Source organism: Camelina sativa, chromosome 19, assembly GCF_000633955.1.
Source record: "Camelina sativa cultivar DH55 chromosome 19, Cs, whole genome shotgun sequence".
NCBI classification, from domain to species: Eukaryota; Viridiplantae; Streptophyta; class Magnoliopsida; order Brassicales; family Brassicaceae; genus Camelina; species Camelina sativa.
In genome coordinates this window covers 2,949,839-2,970,785 of record NC_025703.1, presented here as the reverse complement: position 1 = coordinate 2,970,785, position 20,947 = coordinate 2,949,839, and the positions used below count along the sequence as shown (strand labels likewise).

General features: G+C 35.8%; 4 protein-coding genes, 1 long non-coding RNA gene and 1 pseudogene across 7 annotated transcripts in view; 5 read left to right on the top strand and 1 right to left on the bottom strand.

Annotated features, from left to right (window-relative positions):
• LOC104764402 lies at positions 1,733–4,790 on the top strand. Its single transcript, XM_010487922.1, has 3 exons — positions 1,733–1,861; positions 2,157–2,515; positions 2,726–4,790. The coding sequence occupies exons 2-3, from the start codon at positions 2,169–2,171 to the stop codon at positions 4,626–4,628; spliced, it is 2,250 nt and encodes a 749-aa protein (XP_010486224.1). The 5' UTR covers positions 1,733–1,861; positions 2,157–2,168; the 3' UTR covers positions 4,629–4,790.
• On the top strand, positions 5,340–9,456 carry LOC104764401 (probable histone-arginine methyltransferase 1.3). 2 transcript variants are annotated; one of them, XM_010487921.2, is made up of 15 exons: positions 5,340–5,683; positions 6,003–6,065; positions 6,234–6,336; positions 6,563–6,706; positions 6,816–6,919; positions 7,287–7,385; positions 7,472–7,541; positions 7,700–7,796; positions 7,874–7,928; positions 8,043–8,126; positions 8,237–8,314; positions 8,434–8,537; positions 8,641–8,813; positions 8,918–9,075; positions 9,162–9,456. In XM_010487921.2, exons 1-15 carry the CDS (start codon positions 5,489–5,491, stop codon positions 9,237–9,239), a joined length of 1,605 nt encoding a protein of 534 aa, XP_010486223.1. In that variant the 5' UTR covers positions 5,340–5,488; the 3' UTR covers positions 9,240–9,456. The 2 variants fall into 2 exon arrangements, with proteins under 2 accessions (XP_010486223.1, XP_010486222.1); XM_010487920.2 differs by having other exon boundaries at positions 9,159–9,456.
• LOC104764400 lies at positions 13,130–14,915 on the top strand. The gene is made up of 6 exons (XR_763750.2): positions 13,130–13,304; positions 13,409–13,469; positions 13,780–13,850; positions 13,946–14,416; positions 14,498–14,570; positions 14,656–14,915. It is a non-coding gene; the product is annotated as an uncharacterized LOC104764400 (long non-coding RNA).
• LOC104764399 lies at positions 15,203–18,650 on the bottom strand (annotated as a pseudogene).
• LOC104764398 (ubiquitin-like-specific protease 1A) overlaps positions 18,722–20,947 on the top strand; it is a 9,333-nt gene continuing 7,107 nt past the window's right edge. The window contains exon 1 of one of the 2 annotated variants that reach the window (XM_010487918.2): positions 18,722–19,332. In XM_010487918.2, coding sequence (XP_010486220.1) covers positions 18,952–19,332 — 381 coding nt within the window. In that variant the 5' untranslated portion in view covers positions 18,722–18,951. The remainder of the gene's footprint in view (positions 19,333–20,947) is intronic. The other variant, XM_010487917.2, reaches the window with a different exon arrangement.
• LOC104767269 (ubiquitin-like-specific protease 1A) lies at positions 19,351–20,944 on the top strand (the record flags this gene model as incomplete). Its single annotated transcript, XM_010491316.1, has 8 exons — positions 19,351–19,614; positions 19,693–19,784; positions 19,876–19,966; positions 20,081–20,179; positions 20,276–20,368; positions 20,483–20,602; positions 20,686–20,789; positions 20,884–20,944. Coding segments are annotated over exons 1-8 (924 nt in total), but the record flags the coding sequence as incomplete, so codon positions are not given.

Sequence of the window (20,947 nt, the reverse complement as noted above, 5' to 3'; positions counted from 1 at the left end):
TTAGTAATTTTCGTACATAATTAATTAGAAAGATAATTTTTTTTGGAGATATGTTAGTTACCAAATCACAATTAATGTTTTTCTTACATTTGATATTCTTCCATACTTGACTGCAATTTTACAAAACAATTCTTTTTTTTGCAGGTTGTTTACTTCTGCATCTGAAATTGTTTGTTCAATTGTCATAGAAGCTATATATATCTTCTCCGCCTTTACAGAAAAAGAGTTGGGGCAAAGATACAAAAAGTAGACTAATAAATATTAGTTTAGTCAATATAATTTAGTCATCGAAGTAATAAAAATTTAGTCGATATAATTTTTTTTTTGTATGGAAGCATATTAATAGTTAGATGACCAAGTGCCTTTTCTTTAATTAAAAATTTAAAACATAATAACACATGTCAACACAAACTCCAATGGAAACATTCTAAATTTATGAATATTTTGACCAAATTTCTAGTCTAATTTTCTTTTGTGGAAAACTCTATTCAAATCTTATGGAATGTCTTATATAATTTTATAAGTAGATTTACCGTCTTTATGATATTTTCCATGCATACACAAAACTCTATTCAAATCTTATAAAATCTTATATAATTTTATAAGTAGATTTACTGTCTTTATGATATTTTGCTTGTTACAAAGAACTGATTTTGTTGGACTCTTATGTGTATGCATTTATACACATATTGTAAATTTTGCTTGTTACAAAGAACTGATTTTGTTGGACTCTTATGTGTATGCATTTATACACATATTGTATACACATAAGAGTCCAACAAAATCAGTTCTTTGTAACAAGCAAAATATCATAAAGACTGGAAATCTACTTATAAAATTATGTTAAATTTTGTATGAATTGTTAAAATACTTCATCTACCAGAAGATCTTAATTCTACCATTGTTTTATATAGGTTTGTTTGTTCGTGAGATTGAAGAATATTCAAAAATAAGTTGCTGCATCCTCAAACAAGTTATGGCAACCAAGAAGTTTTCATGTCTTATGTTACTTTCATTGATGATGTTTGCTTTCTTCATCATGTTGCCCGTGATTTCAGGTAACATATATATTTGTTAAACAAGATTTACTCAAATGCAGAAATTTTCTTTAATAATTCGATAAATAATTCTCTAAACATTCATGAACTTTTCACCACTTGAGGCATTCGTACTGAAAATTTGCATGCTAAATATTAAACTGATCATTACTGTTTTACTAACAATTTTGTTAATGATTTTTTTTTTATGAATAAATTAGGACAAAGTCACAAACAATGTTTTGATAGGGCATATCCATGTCACGAGGATTCATGCAGAAAGAGCTGCATCATGCAAGGTTATAAATTAGGAGGTTGTCAAAAACTTGCTTTTCAAATTGCTTGTTGTTGCTGGTAGCAAACCGGTTTAGAATCTCATGTATTTCTCAATGATATGAATGATAATAAATAAATAAAAAAGTAAACAAATATTTCCAAGTATGATCGATCTCCAATTTAAGCACTGTAATTACAATACCGAAACTGCTAAAAAAGTCTCTATCGAGTTTCTCACGCATCGCATGCAGTGCACTGTCCCAAACTCAACAACATGTTTTAGTTTTGCAAACTGAGTTTCCCGATGGATGGGCCCAATCGTTAAATTATCCACCAAGTACAAAGATTACGCTAATTGTTAAGTTATTTTCTAAGACGTTCTAAAACGCAGCGTTTTGACTTTTGATGTCACCATTTTTTCTCTTTTGGGCCGTACGTGAAAGTTTCAAACTCTCTCTATCTCTGACACTCTGTAGAAGAAGAAAAAGCTCGGCAATTTCAATGTTTTCTCAGAACAGAGAACCCAATTCTTGAGCTTTCTGTTTTAGGTACTCTAATGGCTACTTTATAATCCTATGATTTTAAGCTGGTTCCGTTCGTTAGTAGGGTTTGTTTTTTTTATCCCCTTCTGATCGTCGTTTCTGATATCAGAATTGTGATCTATATTATTCAATTTCGGATTCGTTTTTGGAAATTAGGGTTCCTAACTTATGTATACGATTCGATTTCTTATTGTGCCCACCATGGCGTCGGCTGAATTTGATTAAAATTGTGTACATTTGAAAGTTCGTGTTTTTATGCAAAGAGGTGTGTAATGTAGAGTCTGGTTTTGGTTTTTTATAGGTTTGATTGCTCATGGCCACCAACAAAGTCATAGCTATATGTCAGTCAGGTGGTGAGTTTGTGACTATTAAAGATGGATCGTTATCGTATTCTGGTGGCGATGCTTTTGCGATAGATATTGATCAGAACACTTCAATGAGTGATTTCAAGTCAGAGTTGGCTGAAAATTTTGGGTTTGGTTTGGAGACAATGACTCTAAAGTATTTTCTCCCTGGAAACAAGAAGACCCTTATTACCATCTCTAAGGATAAAGATTTCAAACGCATGGTCACCTTTTCTGCTGATGCAGGGACTGTCGAGATCTTCGTCATTCCTGAGGAAGCTGCTGCCAAAAATCTATCCACCATGCCAGCCAGTAGGTAGATGTTTTATTTTGCTTTGTTTTACTTCCTTTGTAATGGTCCCTTTGTTCTAGAACTTGTGTTGGTCCATTGAGCTGGTCGTAGTTAGAGAATTGTATGGTTGTGTCTAAGTTGTTTGTAGCTAATGAAATAATTTAATGAAACACAATTGGTATCATGCCTGAATTAGATAAAAGAAAGTAGCTAATGTGTGAATTTCTTTTACAGGTCAAGTAGGACAACAGCATCAGAAGGGGTGGTACCTGCAGTTTGTGCTGCAGGAGATGTTGTCGAGGAAGATATGACAGAAGATTTTCAAATTGAAATGGATATGCCTGATGATAGTCCTTTGCCGTGCAATTTTGTTTTCGTTGATCAGAAACATAACACAGCGATACAGCAGTGGGAAAACGTTATCACGGGTGTTGATCAACGGTTTAATACCTTTATTGAATTCAGAGATGCATTGCACAAGTACTCAATCGCCCATGGTTTTGCTTACAGATACAAGAAAAATGACAGCCATCGAGTTTCTGTTAAATGCAAAGCTCAAGGTTGTCCATGGCGTATCACTGCAGCGAGGCTATCAACCACTCAGTTGATATGCATCAAGAAAATGAACCCGAGGCACACGTGTGAGAGAGCAGTCATCAAACCTGGTTACCGTGCAACTAGAGGATGGGTAAGAACCATCTTGAAAGAGAAGTTGAAAGCCTTCCCAGACTACAAGCCCAAGGATATTGCTGAGGACATAAAGAAAGAGTATGGTATTCAATTGAATTACTCACAGGCATGGAGAGCAAAAGAGATTGCCCGAGAGCAGCTCCAAGGTTCTTATAAAGAGTCGTATAGTCAACTACCCTTAATCTGTGAGAAGATCAAGGAGACAAATCCTGGCAGTATTGCCACTTTCATGACAAAAGAAGATTCGAGCTTCCATCGTCTTTTCATATCGTTCTATGCTTCAATATCTGGGTATAAACAAGGTTCCCGCCCTCTTCTTTTCCTTGACAACGCTATCTTAAACTCAAAATACCAAGGGGTTATGCTCGTTGCAACAGCTTGCGATGCTGAAGATGGCATATTTCCAGTAGCCTTTGCTATTGTGGATTCAGAGACAGAAGACAACTGGCTTTGGTTTTTGGAACAACTCAAATCTGCTTTGTCTGAGTCGCGAAGAATCACATTTGTTGCAGATATCCAGAATGGTCTGAAGAATGCAATAGCGCAGGTCTTTGAAGATGCACACCACGCATATTGTCTACGCCAGCTCGCTGAAAAACTAAATGTGGACTTGAAGGGTCAGTTTTCTAATGAAGCAAGACGGTATATGCTCAACGATTTCTACTCTGTGGCATATGCAACAACACTAGAGGGTTACTACAGTGCCTTGGAGAATATAAAAAGTATATCTCCTGATGCTTACAACTGGGTTATAGAAAATGAACCGCACCATTGGGCAAATGCGCTGTTCCAAGGAGAGAGATATAACCAGATGTACTCAACCTTTGGGCTAGACTTCTACAGCTGGGTATCTGAAGCACATGAGTTTCCCATTACCCAAATGATTGATGAATTCCGAGCAAAGATGATGCAATCTATTTATACCCATCAGGTTGAATCACGGGAATGGGTCACAGCTCTAACACCATCTAACGAGGAGAAGTTACAGAAAGAAATAGAAGTTGCGCAATCACTTCAAGTTTCACCACCAGAAGGTAGCTTATTCCAGGTTCACGGAGGAGAATCTTCTTCAGTCAACATAGTTGATATCAACCAGTGTGATTGTGACTGCAAGACCTGGCGGCTAACTGGGTTACCTTGTAGCCATGCGCTTGCTGTGATTCAATGCATAGGGAAAAACCCGTATGAGTATTGCTCTACATACTTAACAGTAGAGAGTCACAGGTTAATATACGCAGAGTCGATTCAACCTGTGCCGAACATGGACAGGATGATGCTGGACGAGGCTCCCGAGGGGTTAGTTAGCGTGACTCCTCCACCAACAAGGAGAACACCGGGGAGACCGAAAATGAAGAAGGTTGAGCCGTTGGACATGATAAAACGTCAGCTACAGTGTAGCAAGTGCAAGGGACTAGGTCATAACAAAAAAACCTGCAAAGCTACTTAGTTAGGATATGTATTGGTTAGTTTTTTTTTAAAGTAGATGATTTTGGATATCTCTTCTTTTTTGTAATGAAGAATAAAAAATCTCGTTCGTTTTCAAACCAATGCGAGATTTTTTATTTTCGCAGCAGAACTCGTTGATCCCATGACACTCAACTTTTTGATCTATGAAATTGCTAACTAGAAACGATTTTTTAAAGAAAATAGGAAATGAAAACGTTTTAGAAACATATGTATATATACAAAAAAATAAAACACCATATTAAAATATATCAAAAAGAATATTTGAAACAACAAAAATTCAAAACATAAATATTAAATAATTGAATTAAAACACTAAAAATATTATATATTTCTATGTATAATTAATTTTTATATTTTAAATATTTATTTATTAAGTTTTTAAACTTAAAAAATTCCGTTAGTATTTCCAAAATGGAAACGGAATTTCCAACGTGTTTTCAAACAATTTTTTTTAAAAACTTATGTTTTTATTATTTATTTCCGTATTTTCATGGATTTCTATTTATTTCCATTATGTCTATTTTCACAGATTCGTGTTTCTAAAAAAATCAATGTCAAAAAGAGTTTTCGTGCAACATATATTGCTAATATCACTCACATTCGATATTAGTCCCATGTCAGGAGGCTTTGGTTACATGGCTTAAAAGTAGACATTTATAGTCGTAGTAAATTACGAAACTACCACCGTTTCATTAATCCTTTTGGCGGCTTTATCTCTCTCTCAGAGAGCTCTCTCTCTCAGGCAGAAAAACCCTAAAATTCTTAAAAGCTTCGTTTACACATACAACAGAAGAGGAGACTGTATCTATCTGTACATTCTTCGTAGCGTGTTTTGTAATAATGGAGGTCTCTTCAGTGAAAAAGCTTGAGCAGATGGAGTTCTCTTTAGAATCGGTCACTGATCTCTCCTCTTCTTCCGTTTCGTCGTCCTCTCCAGCTGTAGCTACGTTTTCCTGCGTTGATGGAGTCACGGAGCTCCGATTTCTGCAATCGGATTCGACCCATTGCTTCAATTTTGATCTCGCTTCTGCTCAGGTGAATGTCGATTCACATTCTTATGTTACTGTTCCCCTGGTTCTTCATCGGTTTAGATTTTTTTGAACGGTTTCTTTGGAAGAAACATAACTCTGTTGTTATTTTCTAGAAATTACTTCGTTCCACATTGTTGCTTCACCATTTTGTCTGGGGTTCATACTAATATTACAATTGAAGCAAATATTTTAAACTCTGAAAAAATTGAATTTTGGTAAAGTTCGTTTGGCTTATGTTTTATAATCTTATTGGGGTCTTGTTACGTCTGAGAAGGCATGCGTTGATTGTATTTCATCTTTGTTTATGTTTTTTTCTTCCTCAGTTATTCAAGTTGGGGCCAGTCCATTTCATCTGTGTATCTGATAGTTCGAGTTCATCAGAGGAGGTACGTTTGTTTGACTACTTTTGAGATAAATTTCTATTGTTATTCTTGAAATTGAATATCTTGTTTCGCCTTGTTGATATATCCTTATGTGCCCATCAATAATGTGTTACAAGATGTTTGGTTTATTTTTCTTCATGATTCATGAAATAAGTTTTCTTTTGGAAACAGAAATCATTTTCCCAAGGAGTCAATATAAAATTTATAACTGAGAAGGATAGCAAGGATTTTTGTGAATCTTTTGAAGAGTGGACAAAGGATGCTGTTGTTCAAGGTGAGCCTTTGTATCATTTAGAGATGTATTAGCATGTATGCGTTATGTTCGCTTTTACGAAAGATTCTGAAACCCATTTTAGACTAGTTATACCAGAATTTAAGTTTGTTCTGGCTACTTGTGCATTCACTATCCACTCTTCACTACCATTTTGCCGATTTCAAAATCTATGCATAATATTTGTGCAGTCTCCTTTACTGTCTACTCATTTTTTTTTCGTTTCTAGGATCATCCTTGCAAAATGGAACAGTTTCAGCTAAGAAAAGCAAGTTTGACAATAAGATAGAGGCTTCCTCGGCAAAAATGTATTTCCATTATTATGGACAACTTCTACATCAGCAAAATATGCTTCAAGATTATGTGAGGACAGGTAAAACATCTGGCCTCAATGTGTTGTTTGTTTCAGAACTGTTTCAGTTTTCTTTTCACCGTTTCTTTGCCCTGGAATAGCTCTTTATGAACCTTATGCATGTCTTCAGGTACATATTACGCTGCAGTCATGGAGAATCGTTCAGATTTTGCTGGTCGTATTGTGGTCGATGTGGGTGCTGGGAGTGGCATTTTGTCAATGTTTGCTGCCCAGGTAATATTTAGGCTAAAGGTTACAGAATTAAGAATTTGGTATGCTCGAACAAGAATAGGTTGATAGACAGGGAGAATTTTATCTGTAAAGCTAGAAAATGAATAAAGACTAAAGGGGAGTTGTTTACTGAGAAGTCCTCGCTCTCTTTTACAATTACATCTCTGATTCCAACCTACCCTTGCCTTAATCCACCGAGTAGAATTGATGATCCCTAAATGCAATAGACAGAAATACCAAAGTAAATGTGAACTATCTTCTACTTATATACCTTGGTGACGGCGGCTGTCATAGCTATCAGGTGGTTATGGTACTTGTGCATTTTTTCTTCTGTCTTCTTGATGCATATTTTTTTTTTTTGCTTAATTAGGCTGGTGCCAAGCATGTGTATGCGGTTGAAGCATCAGAAATGGCTGAGTATGCACGTAAACTGATTGCTGGAAACCCACTATTCGCTGAACGGATCACAGTAAGACTCCTAATTCAGTTTTGATCATCATATATATTTGTGATAGATGCATTTTTCTGATGATGTTGAAACTGGCACAAGTGTAGGTCATTAAGGGTAAAGTTGAGGATATCGAGTTGCCTGAGAAAGCAGATATTTTGATATCTGAACCGATGGGTATGTGTCTCAGAGACAGACTTTTAAATGTGTATTTTTCCTAAAAAATTGGAAACTTAGAATCTTTAGACCAGCAAAAACTTTGTTCAGAGAAAAGATCACTAGTGATTGAAAGTTCCTTTAATCATTTAAATGACATGTCTTATGTTCTGAACCAGGCACCTTATTGGTCAACGAGAGAATGTTAGAATCATATGTAATTGCTAGGGATCGTTTTATGTCTCCCAAGGGCAAAATGTTTCCCACTGTCGGAAGGTAAAGTAACCTTTGATAGCCTTTACTTCTTTTATTTCTTACTATGTCGTCACTCTCATGTAATTTTATCTCTGTAGGATTCACATGGCACCATTTTCCGATGAATTCTTATTTATTGAGATGGCAAATAAGGTACGGAATGCCACTGGTTATACTAAGAATTGTTTCCCACAAAACTTGCTAGCTTAGTTTGATTTTGGTTTTCAGTCTCAATCATTCAATAATACACATTCCTTTTCTATGCAGGCTATGTTTTGGCAACAGCAGAACTATTATGGAGTTGATCTGACACCTCTATATGGATCAGCACACCAAGGTTATTTTTCTCAGGTATATCTATTATCACCCAAGCATTTTTGTAATATGTATTTATACCACTAACGTATTTGTTTATTCTCATCATAACCAGTATTAATGAATCATATCTATTGATTTCACAGCCCGTGGTTGATGCATTTGATCCGAGAGTATTAGTGGCTCCTCCGATGTTTCACATGGTAGATTTCACCCAAATGAAGGTACTTAGGCTACTTAAGACTGTTCCTCAGTGTTCCACTCTATGTCACGAAATTTGATCTTTCATGGTGCACGTGAATGACTTTCAATCTCATTTTTACCCCTGAATTCATTTTCACAGGAAGAAGATTTTTACGAGATTGATATCCCATTGAAGTTCACGGCTTCCATGTGCACCAGATTGCATGGACTTGCCTGCTGGTTCGACGTTCTATTCGACGGGAGGTAACTTTGCTTCTTATTTTTCTTCATTCTTATTTTTCATGTTTGTCTTTGCAGTTGAAGAATATTTTATTTCAAACTCGTTCTTTTACTATATTTTCAACAGCACGGTCCAAAGATGGCTCACAACTGCTCCTGGTGCACCTACAACACATTGGTACCAAATTAGATGTGTACTCTCGCAGCCTATTTACGTAATGGCAGGTCAAGAGATCACTGGTAGACTTCATTTGATAGCCCACAGTGCTCAGAGTTACACCATAGATCTAACTTTATCAGGTCCGATTTACTTCTTCTTGCGTTTTCCTCATTCGAAAGCACCATCATCCAACTTTCAACTTCTTTCCAGAACTGATAACAATAGTATTGTGTTTTCTTAACAGCTAAAATGTGGGGTCCCGGTGCAAGTCAAGGCGGAATTCTCCAATCATCAACATGCAAATTCGATCTGAAAGAACCATATTATAGAATGTCTCAGCCACAAGCATACCCTGTTGCACAAGAACCACCTCTACAACCACAACCGGAGCTAAGTACACAGGTAAAAATGCATTCAGCAAATAGAATAGGTATGCTTGCTTTTTGTTTCTATATGTGTATTGATATATATGCATTTACTGTTAGCAGGATATACAAACACAAAACGATGAATTAGAAGAAGAGTTACTGCAACAACCGCCACAGAATCCGAGTACCCAGCTCTAGAAGCTAATATGAATTGAAGGTGAGAGATGATGATATCATTCTTTAGATCTCAGTCATATTTGAACTTGGAATTTTGTTTGTAACGTCGAAAAGGTAAAAAAAAAATGTTCTTGGTGTGGTTCTATCTAGATGATGAGCATGGAAAGATCCTTTGTGTGTGTGTGTTTTTTTTCACATTCGACTTATCAATTATTTAAGTTCAAGTTGTCTTTAAATACTCGCATGATCTTTATACTCTAATAACATCCACACGCAGCGTAAACAAATGAAACAAGAATCAAGTTCTTTGATCAAAAAAATCATAATATTCATTGTATATCGAGTTCAGGTTGATGAAATAATAATTTTAATTACCCCAAGCAAGAATCGGAAGAGAATTCAATGGAAGTAAAAAAAGTGAGCGAAAGATGAATTTGAAGGAGGTTTTTATCTCATCTCCGGAAAAATCCGCAGATCTACAGAAGTAGCACAATATAATTTTAAAAGAAAAAGGATTTCACAACCTTAACAAAAGGGATAAAAACATAGCAACACAGGCATTTTCTTACGAAATTCACTTCTAGTCAGTCTTCTTAAGATTTCTGCTTCTTACACTACACAAGGAGCTGGCTCTTACTTATGTCGGAGAAAATACAACCTTTGTTATAAAGAAGAGCTCATACCAAAGTGACTTATAGACCGAGCAATAGTCTCCAATCAAATCCTTAAAAAGATGGCAATTATAACAATCTGAATGTGTAGGCTCGACATCAGGAAGAATGCAGAAGATGCATCTGGATGGGAGGTACCATGAAGATTTTGGTGGTTCTCAAGAACTGAATCAAACGACGAAGGGAAACAGAAGTAATTATTTGGGGTTTAACTGATATAAGCATGTTTCAAGTGAGGAACTTGATGGAAATTGATGGTGTAACGGTAAGTAAGAGTCCTTTTCTATCTTCTAAGGTAGCGGTAGTTGAAGATGTGTTTTCCTGCCTCTTTACTTATCCAGATGGAATCTAATATTTATACTCTTCTTCTAAGGCCATGTGCAGCAATAGGCCCGGTGCAGCAATAGTGTAATTGATACTTATACTTTGTTTTTAGTATTAGAAACCAAATAAAAAAATTAATTGAATTATTTAATAATCATTTATGGTGTTTTATAATTAAAAACATATTTGGATCCAAAATAAAAATATATTTCATTCATTTAGTCTTATAATAGTCACCTTTTTCAATTTCAAAACTTAAATAAAATTGAAATAAAAATCATTCATAAGGTATTAAAACTTAAATTCAAACCAGGTAATCTTGTTGTAATAAATCAAATAAGAAAACTACTTATTTTAACAATATTAATTTAAAAACATCAACTTCTTATTACTTAATTTATGTAAATATAAAATTAATATTATTTAATATTCTCAACCACAAAAAATATTTCTACAACAAAAATACTTAGAACCAAAGCCAATACATATCAATATCATTAGAATTATTGAAAATATTCATAATTCACTTTTATTAAGAATTATTATAATATCTGAAAAGATATTAATGATTTTTCATTTCACTTTTATTAAGTTTTGCAATAGAAAATATATTTTATATATGTTAGAAAATATTAATGATTTTTCGTTTCACTTTTATTAAGTCTTATAATAGTTAATTTTTTCTATTGAAATTAAAAACACCAACTTATTATTTTATTTATTTAAATACATTTTTTTGACAACTTAAATACAATTTTTTATTATTTAATAAAAGCAATATATTTGATTGTAAACAACAAAAATACACAATATTTATTTTTAATATATAGAAGCTAAGATAGAAGATCCAAAAAAATGATTTTGCAAAACAATATATTTGACTGTAAAAAAATTGACTATTAATATTAATTTAGCTTCAAAATTAAAATTACTAATTATACGAATGAATACACTAAAGATATAAACAAAATATTTAATTATATATTATAGAATATGTCTTAATTTAAAAAACTATAAACTATTTCATATAGCAATTTAAATTTTTTGGTTTTAAAAGTATACCAAAAAAGAAAATTGAAATATTTTTTGGTCAATATTGATCAATGCTGGAGTCACTCAACCGATATATCAAAATTGTATGTTTATAATGTTAACCACATGACGTTATATAGTTCATGCATATAAAAAAAATTGAGAATACAATATTATACTTGACATTGGAATGTGTGACCATGCATTCTCGCATACTCCATCTAACTAACAATCTTTTTTCCGCCGTAAAATCACTTAGACACGGCTAAAGTGGCTAATTACGCATTTAAAATCAAGACGACCAACCGGTTTGATACTTTAGTTCTACCAAACATAGTGAAAGTGTAAATATGAATTGTATGCAATGATAACGTATTGTATATATATAGATAAAAACACATAAGCAAACTGGACAGACTTAACCAAATGATGATTATGTTTATTAAAATCACATAGAAAACATATACACTAGCTAGACAAAAACAGAAAGAACAAAAGAAAGAAACAAATTTTCTTTCAGACTACAAATTAACGTTGCGGAGCTGGTGAAGGCTGAAAAGGTGAGAGAAGAATCAGTCGCGAGTCTCGTGGAACCTTTTGGTAAAATCAGTGGATCTCCGGTTAATAGCTGGTTCGACGAGGTACCAATTATAGAAGTTGGCTTCACTATCTTCACCATACATCTCTTCATCCGTTCCTGCCTGGTTTGATCTCTGTCTGCGTCGCCACCACGCCTTGAAGCTGCCGAAGAAGCTAAAGAAGAAACGCCACGAACCTCCCATTATGATTCTTTAGCTAGGGAGAGATAGAGAGAGATAATTAAGAGAGAGATAGAGAGAGGGATGTATTTTGCGTGTATATATCTAAAGATACATAAGCATGTGAAGGAAGAAGAGTCTGATGGTTTAGGGTTCAAAACTCAAGGTCCCGATCAATTCTCCGGATCCACCGTGCGTGTCAGCCGTGTTTGGTGGTCCTTTATATATAAGGCTGGGACAAGTTGGAATCCTAGAGGAACCATGCAGGAAATTAAACACCCCACCAACCAAATAAAAAAAATAACTTTTCACTTTCTTAAATTTTTTATATTCACATAGAATATATAAACACTACAGAACGTATCAAGAGATTATTTGTCGCTAGCTGCAGTTATTTTAATCATTACATAGGCACTAGTAATATCGTGAAAAAGCAAACTTTGAATTTAAAGCTTTTGTAGCAAGTTAATTGCCACGGAAAAAATCTAGCACATATAGCACATTTCATCGTTCCACATTGATAAATGATACTATGTACGTTGTAATATATGTTAGTTGCAGGATTATGTACATTTAAATGGGGTCCTAAAATGGATTGATCACAATTAGATTACTAAAATTACATAACTTCCAAAGTCCCCATAAAAACTATACCGAGTAAACAAAAAACTTTGAATGAAAAAGAAATAGAATATATACAAATCCGCTTTAGAAGATTGGCCACTCATTCTTTTAGTGCAGGACACCCATGTAAATAAAAGGTGTTTATTTAGATTATTATACACAAATTGAACTAGTTTTTTATTAGGGTTTATTTTCAAGTTTTTGTTTTTCATTGTTTATTATCGAGTTTAAGATGAATTTTCAAACTCCCTTTATAATTTTCTGTTCTAATTTATTTTACACGTATCAATCAATTTATCTAGTTTTGTTCATCTTGGACCAACGTTGTTTGTGACAAATTCGTTTGCGTTTGCGTTTTTTTTTTTTTGTCACACCAATTAAGCAGATCAACAGTCGCTGTCACGTAAATGCTCCGCGATAGACACTTGGGGTCCAAATAAAAACGGGATTGTTTGGGTTAATGTAAATCTTTAACTGTTTGCTGTGTGAATCTATTACAAATATTACCTTCAAGTTTTAATATTTATTCATATGTCAAGGGGATTAATTATGTAAATCTTAGAAAGAAAGAAAAAAATTACTTTTGTCAAAAAATGTTAATAACATAAGAGATTAGTTTTTAGACAGAAGAGTGAAACCCTAGTTTTCAGTGCAATGACGCCGAATCTGAGATCTAGGTAAGAGATCGATCGAGAAATATGATTATTATTATGTTTACTATCTCCCCCACCCCCGCTTGTTTTTTTCTTCTTGTTTCGATCAATTGACGAAAAGTTAACAGGGCTGGAGATCGATTCGCTCTCGCGGGACTTTGTCTTCATCATCGTTTGGTAGTATTAACGGTAAAGTTATCTCGGGTCTATATAATTCGATCGGTTCGTTTTGGTTGTGTTTTGTATTTGGAGAGGTAACTAAAACAAAAATCTCTGATTTGTGATTGGTAGAGTTTAAGAGCGGGGGCAGGACGGTTTTATTATGGCTCACCATTAATCGTAGTGGTTTAGTAAAACGAGGTCTTTACCTGATGGGGGGATATTTGTTTGATATGGATCCAGAGAGAGCGAGAGAGAATTTTCTCTTACCTGAATTGAATTTGTTTAAACTTTCTTGTTTAATTGTGTGTGACTGTGTGTGTGTGTGTGTGGTGTTAAGGTGTGGTGGTAACAAAACATCCCCTCCAGGATCTTTTAGGAGAAGATGAGATAGAAGATTATTTACGAAAGGTAAAAACAAAAATCAAGAAGCTCCTTGATGACACACTGTGACTACTGCGTTTATTTCATTTGCATTATCTTTGTTGTTGTTGTTGTTTTTTCAGTGGAGTGTGCCAGAGAGTAGATTTGAGGAATCCGATGGGGGCCGTCCGTAGCTGTAATTGGAATTTTTCTAATAATCTGTAAGCTTTGTATTTCGTGGACCAGTCAGACGTCATATAAATTATGGAGTTGCCTTTCGAATTTATGTATGTGTGTGTGTGTTATTTGATGTACACATGATATCTGATTTGTGGCACGAGTTAAGAGAATCAGCTTATGTAAACATATAAGCTGATTAACATATACTACTAATTAGCTAGCTAGGACGAGTTGCAGTAATTTTCAAAATTAAAACGTTGAGTGAGCTGCATGCGTGCGTTATGGTGGAGATTCACGTGATCCTTCATGCTTATGCACATGTATCATGTATCTTCGTTCGAGATCCAATATTGTGGCTTTGAACGGTGAAAACAAATAACATTCCTCGCTTCGGGAAGTTAAAAAGGAACCACGACTTTGTAGCGTACGATGCAGTAAGTTTTACTTACGCGTCTTTTTCTGCTTATTAAGTTATTATCATATCATATGGAGTGTCTGAAAGAACCATATTATAGAATGTCTCAGCCACAAGCATACCCTGTTGCACAAGAACTACCTCTACAACCACAGTCGGAGCTAAGTACACAGGTAAAATTGCATTCAGCAAATAGAATAGGTATGGATGCTTTTTTGTTTTAACGTGTATTGATATATATGCATTTACTGTTAGCAGGATATACAAACACAAAACGATGAATTAGAAGAAGAGTTACTGCAACAACCGCCACAGAATCCGAGTACCCAGCTGTAGAAGCTAATAAGTGAAATGAAGGTGAGCGATGATGATATCATCTTTAGATACCAGTCGTATAACTTGGAATTTTTGTTTGTAACGTCGAGAAGGTAAAGAAAAATGTTCTTGGTGTCTTGGGAGTTTTGGTGTGTTTTGGACCTTTGTATGTGTGTTTTTTTTTTCACATTTAACTTACCAATTATTTAAGCTAAAGGTGTCTTTAATATCTACTCACATGATCTTTTATACTCTAATAACATCCACACGCAATGTACCAAATGAAACAAGAATCAAGTTCTTTGATTAAAAAAAATCATAATATTCATTGTATATCGAGTTCAGGTTGATTAAAGTAGACGTAGACTAAGCTAATGAAAGTAAAAAAGTGAGCCAAAAATGAGTTGGAAGGAGGTTTATATCTCATCTCCAGAAAAAGCCGCAGATCTACAGAAGTAGCACAACATAATTTTAAAAGAAACAGGTCATATAAGATCAAACTGGTGCTCTGTTATAATGCAATGTAAGACAGAGCAGCACAGACATTTTCTTATGAAATTCACTTATATAGTCACAATCTTCTTAAGATTTCTGCTTCTTACACTACACAAGGAGCTGACTCTTACGTCAGAGAATATACAACCTTTGTGATAAATAAGAGCTCATCCACTGAAGTCGACTTGTAGACCAAGCAATAGTCTCTAATCAAATCCTGCAAAAATGGCAATGATAACAATCTGAAAGTGCAGGCACGACACCCATCTTTCTCGATCTGTGAACACTCACAGATATTAAACAATCATTGTCACCGCCAGAAACTTGGTATTCAGAATGCTCACTTCAATCAGACAAAATCCAAAACGTCTTTGGTTGGTTTTCCTATGCAAGAAACGAGATTCTCGATAACTATCTACCAAGACCGTGCAGCATGCCGTGCCTTTCCTGTTTCCCTCAAAACAGCGCCAACAATAGCTGCTTGCTCAAGACAATCATTTTTATGCAAAGTATCCAAAAGAACAACACAGGTTTTAGTATGGATGTGTAATCCTTTTCGACGTGTTTCCTCAAAAAGAGAAAAAGCTTCCATTGCCCTGTTCCCGTTACTCAGACCTTCTATCATGGCATTATAACAAGCAGAGTCTGGAACACCACCATTTGCCTTAAACCGATCAAAAAGCGCCCCAGCCTCTGCAATATTCCCAGCCTTTGCAAGTCCCGATATCATGGTGGTGTAAGAAATAGTGCTAGGTTTCATCCCCTGTTTCTGCATATCTTGCCAAAAGACAAAGGCTTTATTGAACTTCCTGACCTTACAAAGACCATTTATTAGGATACCGTAAGTAACTTGGTTTGGCGTGCATTTCAATTCTTTCATCGACTGAAAACAGACAAGGGCTTCATTGATTTCCTCAGCCTTGACCAATGCATCAAGCAATGAGTTCCATGTGTAGACATTAGGTGTTAATCCTTTCTGCATAAGCTCTTCCAGGATAAGGTAAGCTTCATCAATCCTACCAACTTTCCCAAACCCATCAATAAGACTACTGTAGATTACCACGTTTAGTTCTATTCTCTTTGATTTTGCTTCCTCAAAGAGCATATAAGCTTCATCAAGCCGATCTATTTTTGCAAGCCCGTCAATGACCGAACCATACGTAACGACAGTTGGCTCAAAACCTTTTGTCTTCATTTCCTCCAACAGCTGATAAGCTTTGTTAACTTTTCCGCACTTGCAGAAACCGTCAATGACAATATTGTAAGCACGTGTGTCCAAGACACAGCCTTGCTCTTTCATGGAATAAAACAACTCATATGTTTCATTTGCAAACCCTGCTTTTATTAGTCCATGAATTAAAATCGAGTAGCTTCGAGCATCTGGGACAAACCGATGGGCTTTTATTTCTTTAAACATCGCCCTTCCCTTTTCTGGTTCTCCAGCTTTGAACATACAATCCATATACGTATTCAGAAGCTGCAAGTCAGGAGAACAATTTTGATAAATCATCTCCTTATATATCTTGTGTCCATCTTCTTTTCTACCGTGGTTGAAGAAGTTCCTTATCAGGGATGTGTAAACAATAGAGTTAGTACGACAATCAGAATCCAACATCTTCTCATAGATTTTGTAAGCGTCATCAACTCTTCCGACCTTCCCTAAGCCATCTATGAGGGAGCAGAATGTAATCTCATCTGGCGTACAAACCGTATAATCCATCTCCTCAAATATAGCACATGCTTCATCAAGCTTTTGGGACTTACAGAGCCGATCAACCATTATGTTCACAGTCCTAACATTAGGAAATAGACCAGCCTTCTGCATAGAATCACGTAGCTCAAAAGCATAGTCAAGTTTACCAGCTCTACACAGCATGTCAATGAGAATATTATAGGTTGAAAGATTTGGAGCAGCATCTTTTTTCATCTCCTCAAACACTCTCAAAGCTTCGTCCACTTTTCCCATATTCTTAAGCATGTAAGAATGCAATTATATGCGATCACACTCGGTATAGATCCCTTTGCCCTCTGTCTCTCTAGAAGACTGTATGCTTCATCAAATTTTCCAGCCGAACCATAACCCATAATCATAGTGTTGTAAGCATAAGTGCAAGGTACCCGTCTATTCTTCTCTAAATGCTCAAACATCTCCACAGCTTCATCCAATCTGTTTGCCTTGCACAGAACTCCTATCATGCTAGTATAAGTGACTTCATCAGGCTTTAAACCATTCGCTTCAATCTCGTGAAAAAATTCCCATGCCATATCAACCTTGCCCACTTTACCAAAGCTATCTATGCATACATTATAAAGAACGATATCGGCATCAAGAGAGCTGCTCTTCATCTCATCGAGCAAAGATAGAGCAGAATCAACTCGACCCTCTTTGGCAAATCCCCGAATCAATGTCGTAAAGAGATGAACAGTAGGCTCATATCCTAACTCCTGCATCTGCTGAAAGAGAGTCAACATCATATCAGAATGATTAATCGCTGAGAAAGCACCTATAAGAGTTGTATAAGCTGAAAAAGCAGGTCGGAACTTGAACTTCCTCATCATCTGCACAACATCAAAACCTTCCCTAAGCTTATTCACCTTAACGCAGCTCAAAACCATCTCAATACAAGTGTTAACAGAAGGACCAAATCCTGCAACACTCATTTCTCCAAGAATCTGTTCCAAAGCATCAAAATTTCTGCAACGAGCCATCAACAAAAGCAAGGAGTTGTATGATTCAGGACAATGAGGCAGCTCGGTTCTCCTCTCATACCAACGGAAATACTCAATCGCCCGGTTAACATCTTTCAGCCTCCGTAAAACCCCAATGACAAATTCTGGTTGTGGTTTAAAGCTTAGAGCAGATAGAGCATTCTCAGCTGAAGGTCCCCATGGACCAGTCTCCAAAACATTGCAAATATCATCAACAGTTTGCCTATTACCCTCAAATGTATACGGTTTCTCATGATTCTCGCCATTATCAGACAAAGATGATAATTGCTTACAAACTCTGACAACAACACGAGAGGATTTTGTATCGGTGTGAAGTATAATACCTACAGAGACAAACATAACACAAATCAGGAACAATCTCATATGAGATTCATCAGTTTCTAAAGCAACAGTACTGTAAAGAAGCCACAACAATTCAGCTCAGGTACTGAAATGCACAAAAGCATATTTACCTGGTCTTAGTAGCATCCGCATCTGCATCTTCCTGACTTCCGAGTTTCAAACAACCGACTAATCTCAAAATCCAACACGATCGAAGAAGATACCAATTAAAAGAAATAAAAATCAAAGCTTTTATGTTTAACGAAACTCCCTGAAGTGAAAAAAAGCCAAGCTTTCAGGAGAAGAGAGTAGAGAGGGTTTAACTTTAACGAGATGAAATAAAACAAAACAAAACATAGGTTTAGCCGAATCGGAGGAACAAGACCCAGAAACCTCCCTATCATCTAGAGGGTTTTAGAAAAAGTCAACAAATTTGAGTTTGTCCTTTCTCTTCCAAAACAAAACCTCCCGGGTCAATTCAGGCCGGGTCTACCCTATTTTGTCCGGGTCGTCATCGGGAGCGTTGCGAGTCGGAAACGTCAGTGTGTATTCAAACTTTGCTTGCTCCCGAGTTATTTTATCGAAATCAATTAACCCTAAATTTGGGATTTTTTTGTTTTCGACCTTTCAGTTTTGTGGGATTGGTTTTAAATTCGTGTGTAGGGTTATGGTTACTTCTATATCAGAACAGTAATGAGTAACCACAAACGCAGCGGTGGTGGTTTAAACCCTTGTGAAAACTCCACTTTCTTCAGTTTATTACGTTCATCAAGAGTCATGGCTCCTGGAAATTACCGTTACCCAGAAGTGAAATCTCCGTTGCGGAGACAAATTCATGGGCCTTCGCGGATTCTGAAGAGCGGTCGAGATCGTAGCACACGGCAGGTTTCTGGTAATGGGTTTGGAGCTGCTTTTCTCACAAGGAACTATGACTTGTTTAAAAGAAATGGACTTGATTTGCCTTTGCCTTATAGAACGGATAGAGAAGTGATTGATGTTGACGATGAGTGTAGAGATGTGGAAATGATATCTAGTGATAATAGTATGGAGAGTGTGGAAAACGTGGCTATGGAGGTGGATGAGAAGGCAGAGATGGGGAACGGATTTGTTAATCTGAAAAATAGGAGCTTTATGGTGGATGATGGTTCTCAAGCTAATAGTTCATTTGTTTTGAATCTCCCTGTGACTGATGTTACGAGTTATGAAGCAGACAGAAAGGCTGTTGAGAGTGCTGAGCACCGGATTTCTAAACTGAAAGCCAGAGGCTATGGTGATTCTCTGAAAGAGAGAGGCCGTGCTTTACTGCGAAGCTTGTTTCCTTTTTCTTTTTCGTTTTGGAAACAAGATGAAGAACCAGTAGACGTTTGGCTATTTTCCCTTTTGTCTTTATAGATGTGGCTAAAGTTTAAGCTTTTATGCTTCATTGTACTTTGATTGTTATTTCAGGATGTACGGCGTGAAGCATTTCTGCCTCTTTCTAGAGAGGAGGAAACAGTGGTCAAGCGTGCATTCTCGGCTTATGACTCGTATGATTTTCATTTTTGGTCTCTTATTTACTTGCTCTAAGAATACAGATTTGTTTTTGTTATGTAATGCTATGAACGTCTCTCACTGCAGGACCATCTTGGTTGCACATGAGAACTCGAATATTGACATTACAGGGAAAATCCTGAGGTGTCTTAAACCAGGTGAATGGTTGAACGATGAGGTTAGTCAACGCATTTAAATCTCACGTGATTTCTTCTTAGAGATTGGATATAATATATTTTGTCCTGTTAGAACCTCTGTGATTTGGTAAAATCTTGGACTTTGTTCTGTGCAGGTCATTAATCTTTATATGGTATTGCTGAAAGAAAGGGAAGCTAGAGAACCAAAGAAGTTTCTAAAATGTCATTTTTTCAATACATTTTTCTTCACTAAGGTTATACCCATTTCTTCTATATGAAGTTGAGATTTTAGCCCCTATAATATGCTCATGAATTTTGACAAGAAGATATAACCTTAAATCACACCTCAGTTAGTTAATTCGGGGACTGGATACAACTACGGCGCAGTCAGGAGATGGACTTCAATGAAGAGGTTGGGCTACTATCTCAAAGACTGTGACAAGGTAAACTTGTTGTGTGCTTCTTCTGCTATCACTCTCTATATTACACTCCTTGTTGAGATACCCAAACTCTATATTCATCATACCATCTGTCTAAGAGACCTTGTTTGTTGTCAGATATTTATCCCTATCCATATGAACATCCACTGGACTTTGGCTGTAATAAATATAAAGGACCGGAAATTCCAGTATCTTGACTCATTCAAAGGAAGGGAGCCTAAAATCCTCGATGCACTGGTAATGTTATTTAAGTAAGGAAACAATTTTTGTTTTTGTGTTGTAACATATATATCCTGATACTGTAGTTTTTCACTTGTCAGGCTAGATATTTTGTGGATGAAGTTAATGACAAGAGTAAAGTAGACCTTGATGTAAGTGGATGGAGACAAGAATTTGTCCAGGACCTTCCAATGCAGAGAAATGGGTATCGTCTTCCTTATAAAGATGTCAGCTACATCTAAGCTCATACATCCATATATGTAGTACATTCGTTAACTTTGACTCTGCATTTTTTGTAGATACGATTGTGGAATGTTTATGCTGAAATACATAGACTTCTACAGCAGAGGTCTGGATCTTTGT

Bases quoted from the DNA above. Each gene is read 5' to 3' on its own strand.
- LOC104764402 (XM_010487922.1), top strand. From the start codon at position 2,169: ATGGCCACCAACAAAGTCATAGCTATATGTCAGTCAGGTGGTGAGTTT. The intron at 2,516-2,725 runs GTAGATGTTTTA...TTTCTTTTACAG, and splicing joins TCCACCATGCCAGCCAGTAG to GTCAAGTAGGACAACAGCAT.
- LOC104764401 (XM_010487920.2), top strand. From the start codon at position 5,489: ATGGAGGTCTCTTCAGTGAAAAAGCTTGAGCAGATGGAGTTCTCTTTA. The intron at 7,386-7,471 runs GTAAGACTCCTA...GCACAAGTGTAG, and splicing joins TATTCGCTGAACGGATCACA to GTCATTAAGGGTAAAGTTGA. The intron at 7,797-7,873 runs GTAAAGTAACCT...TTATCTCTGTAG, and splicing joins ATGTTTCCCACTGTCGGAAG to GATTCACATGGCACCATTTT.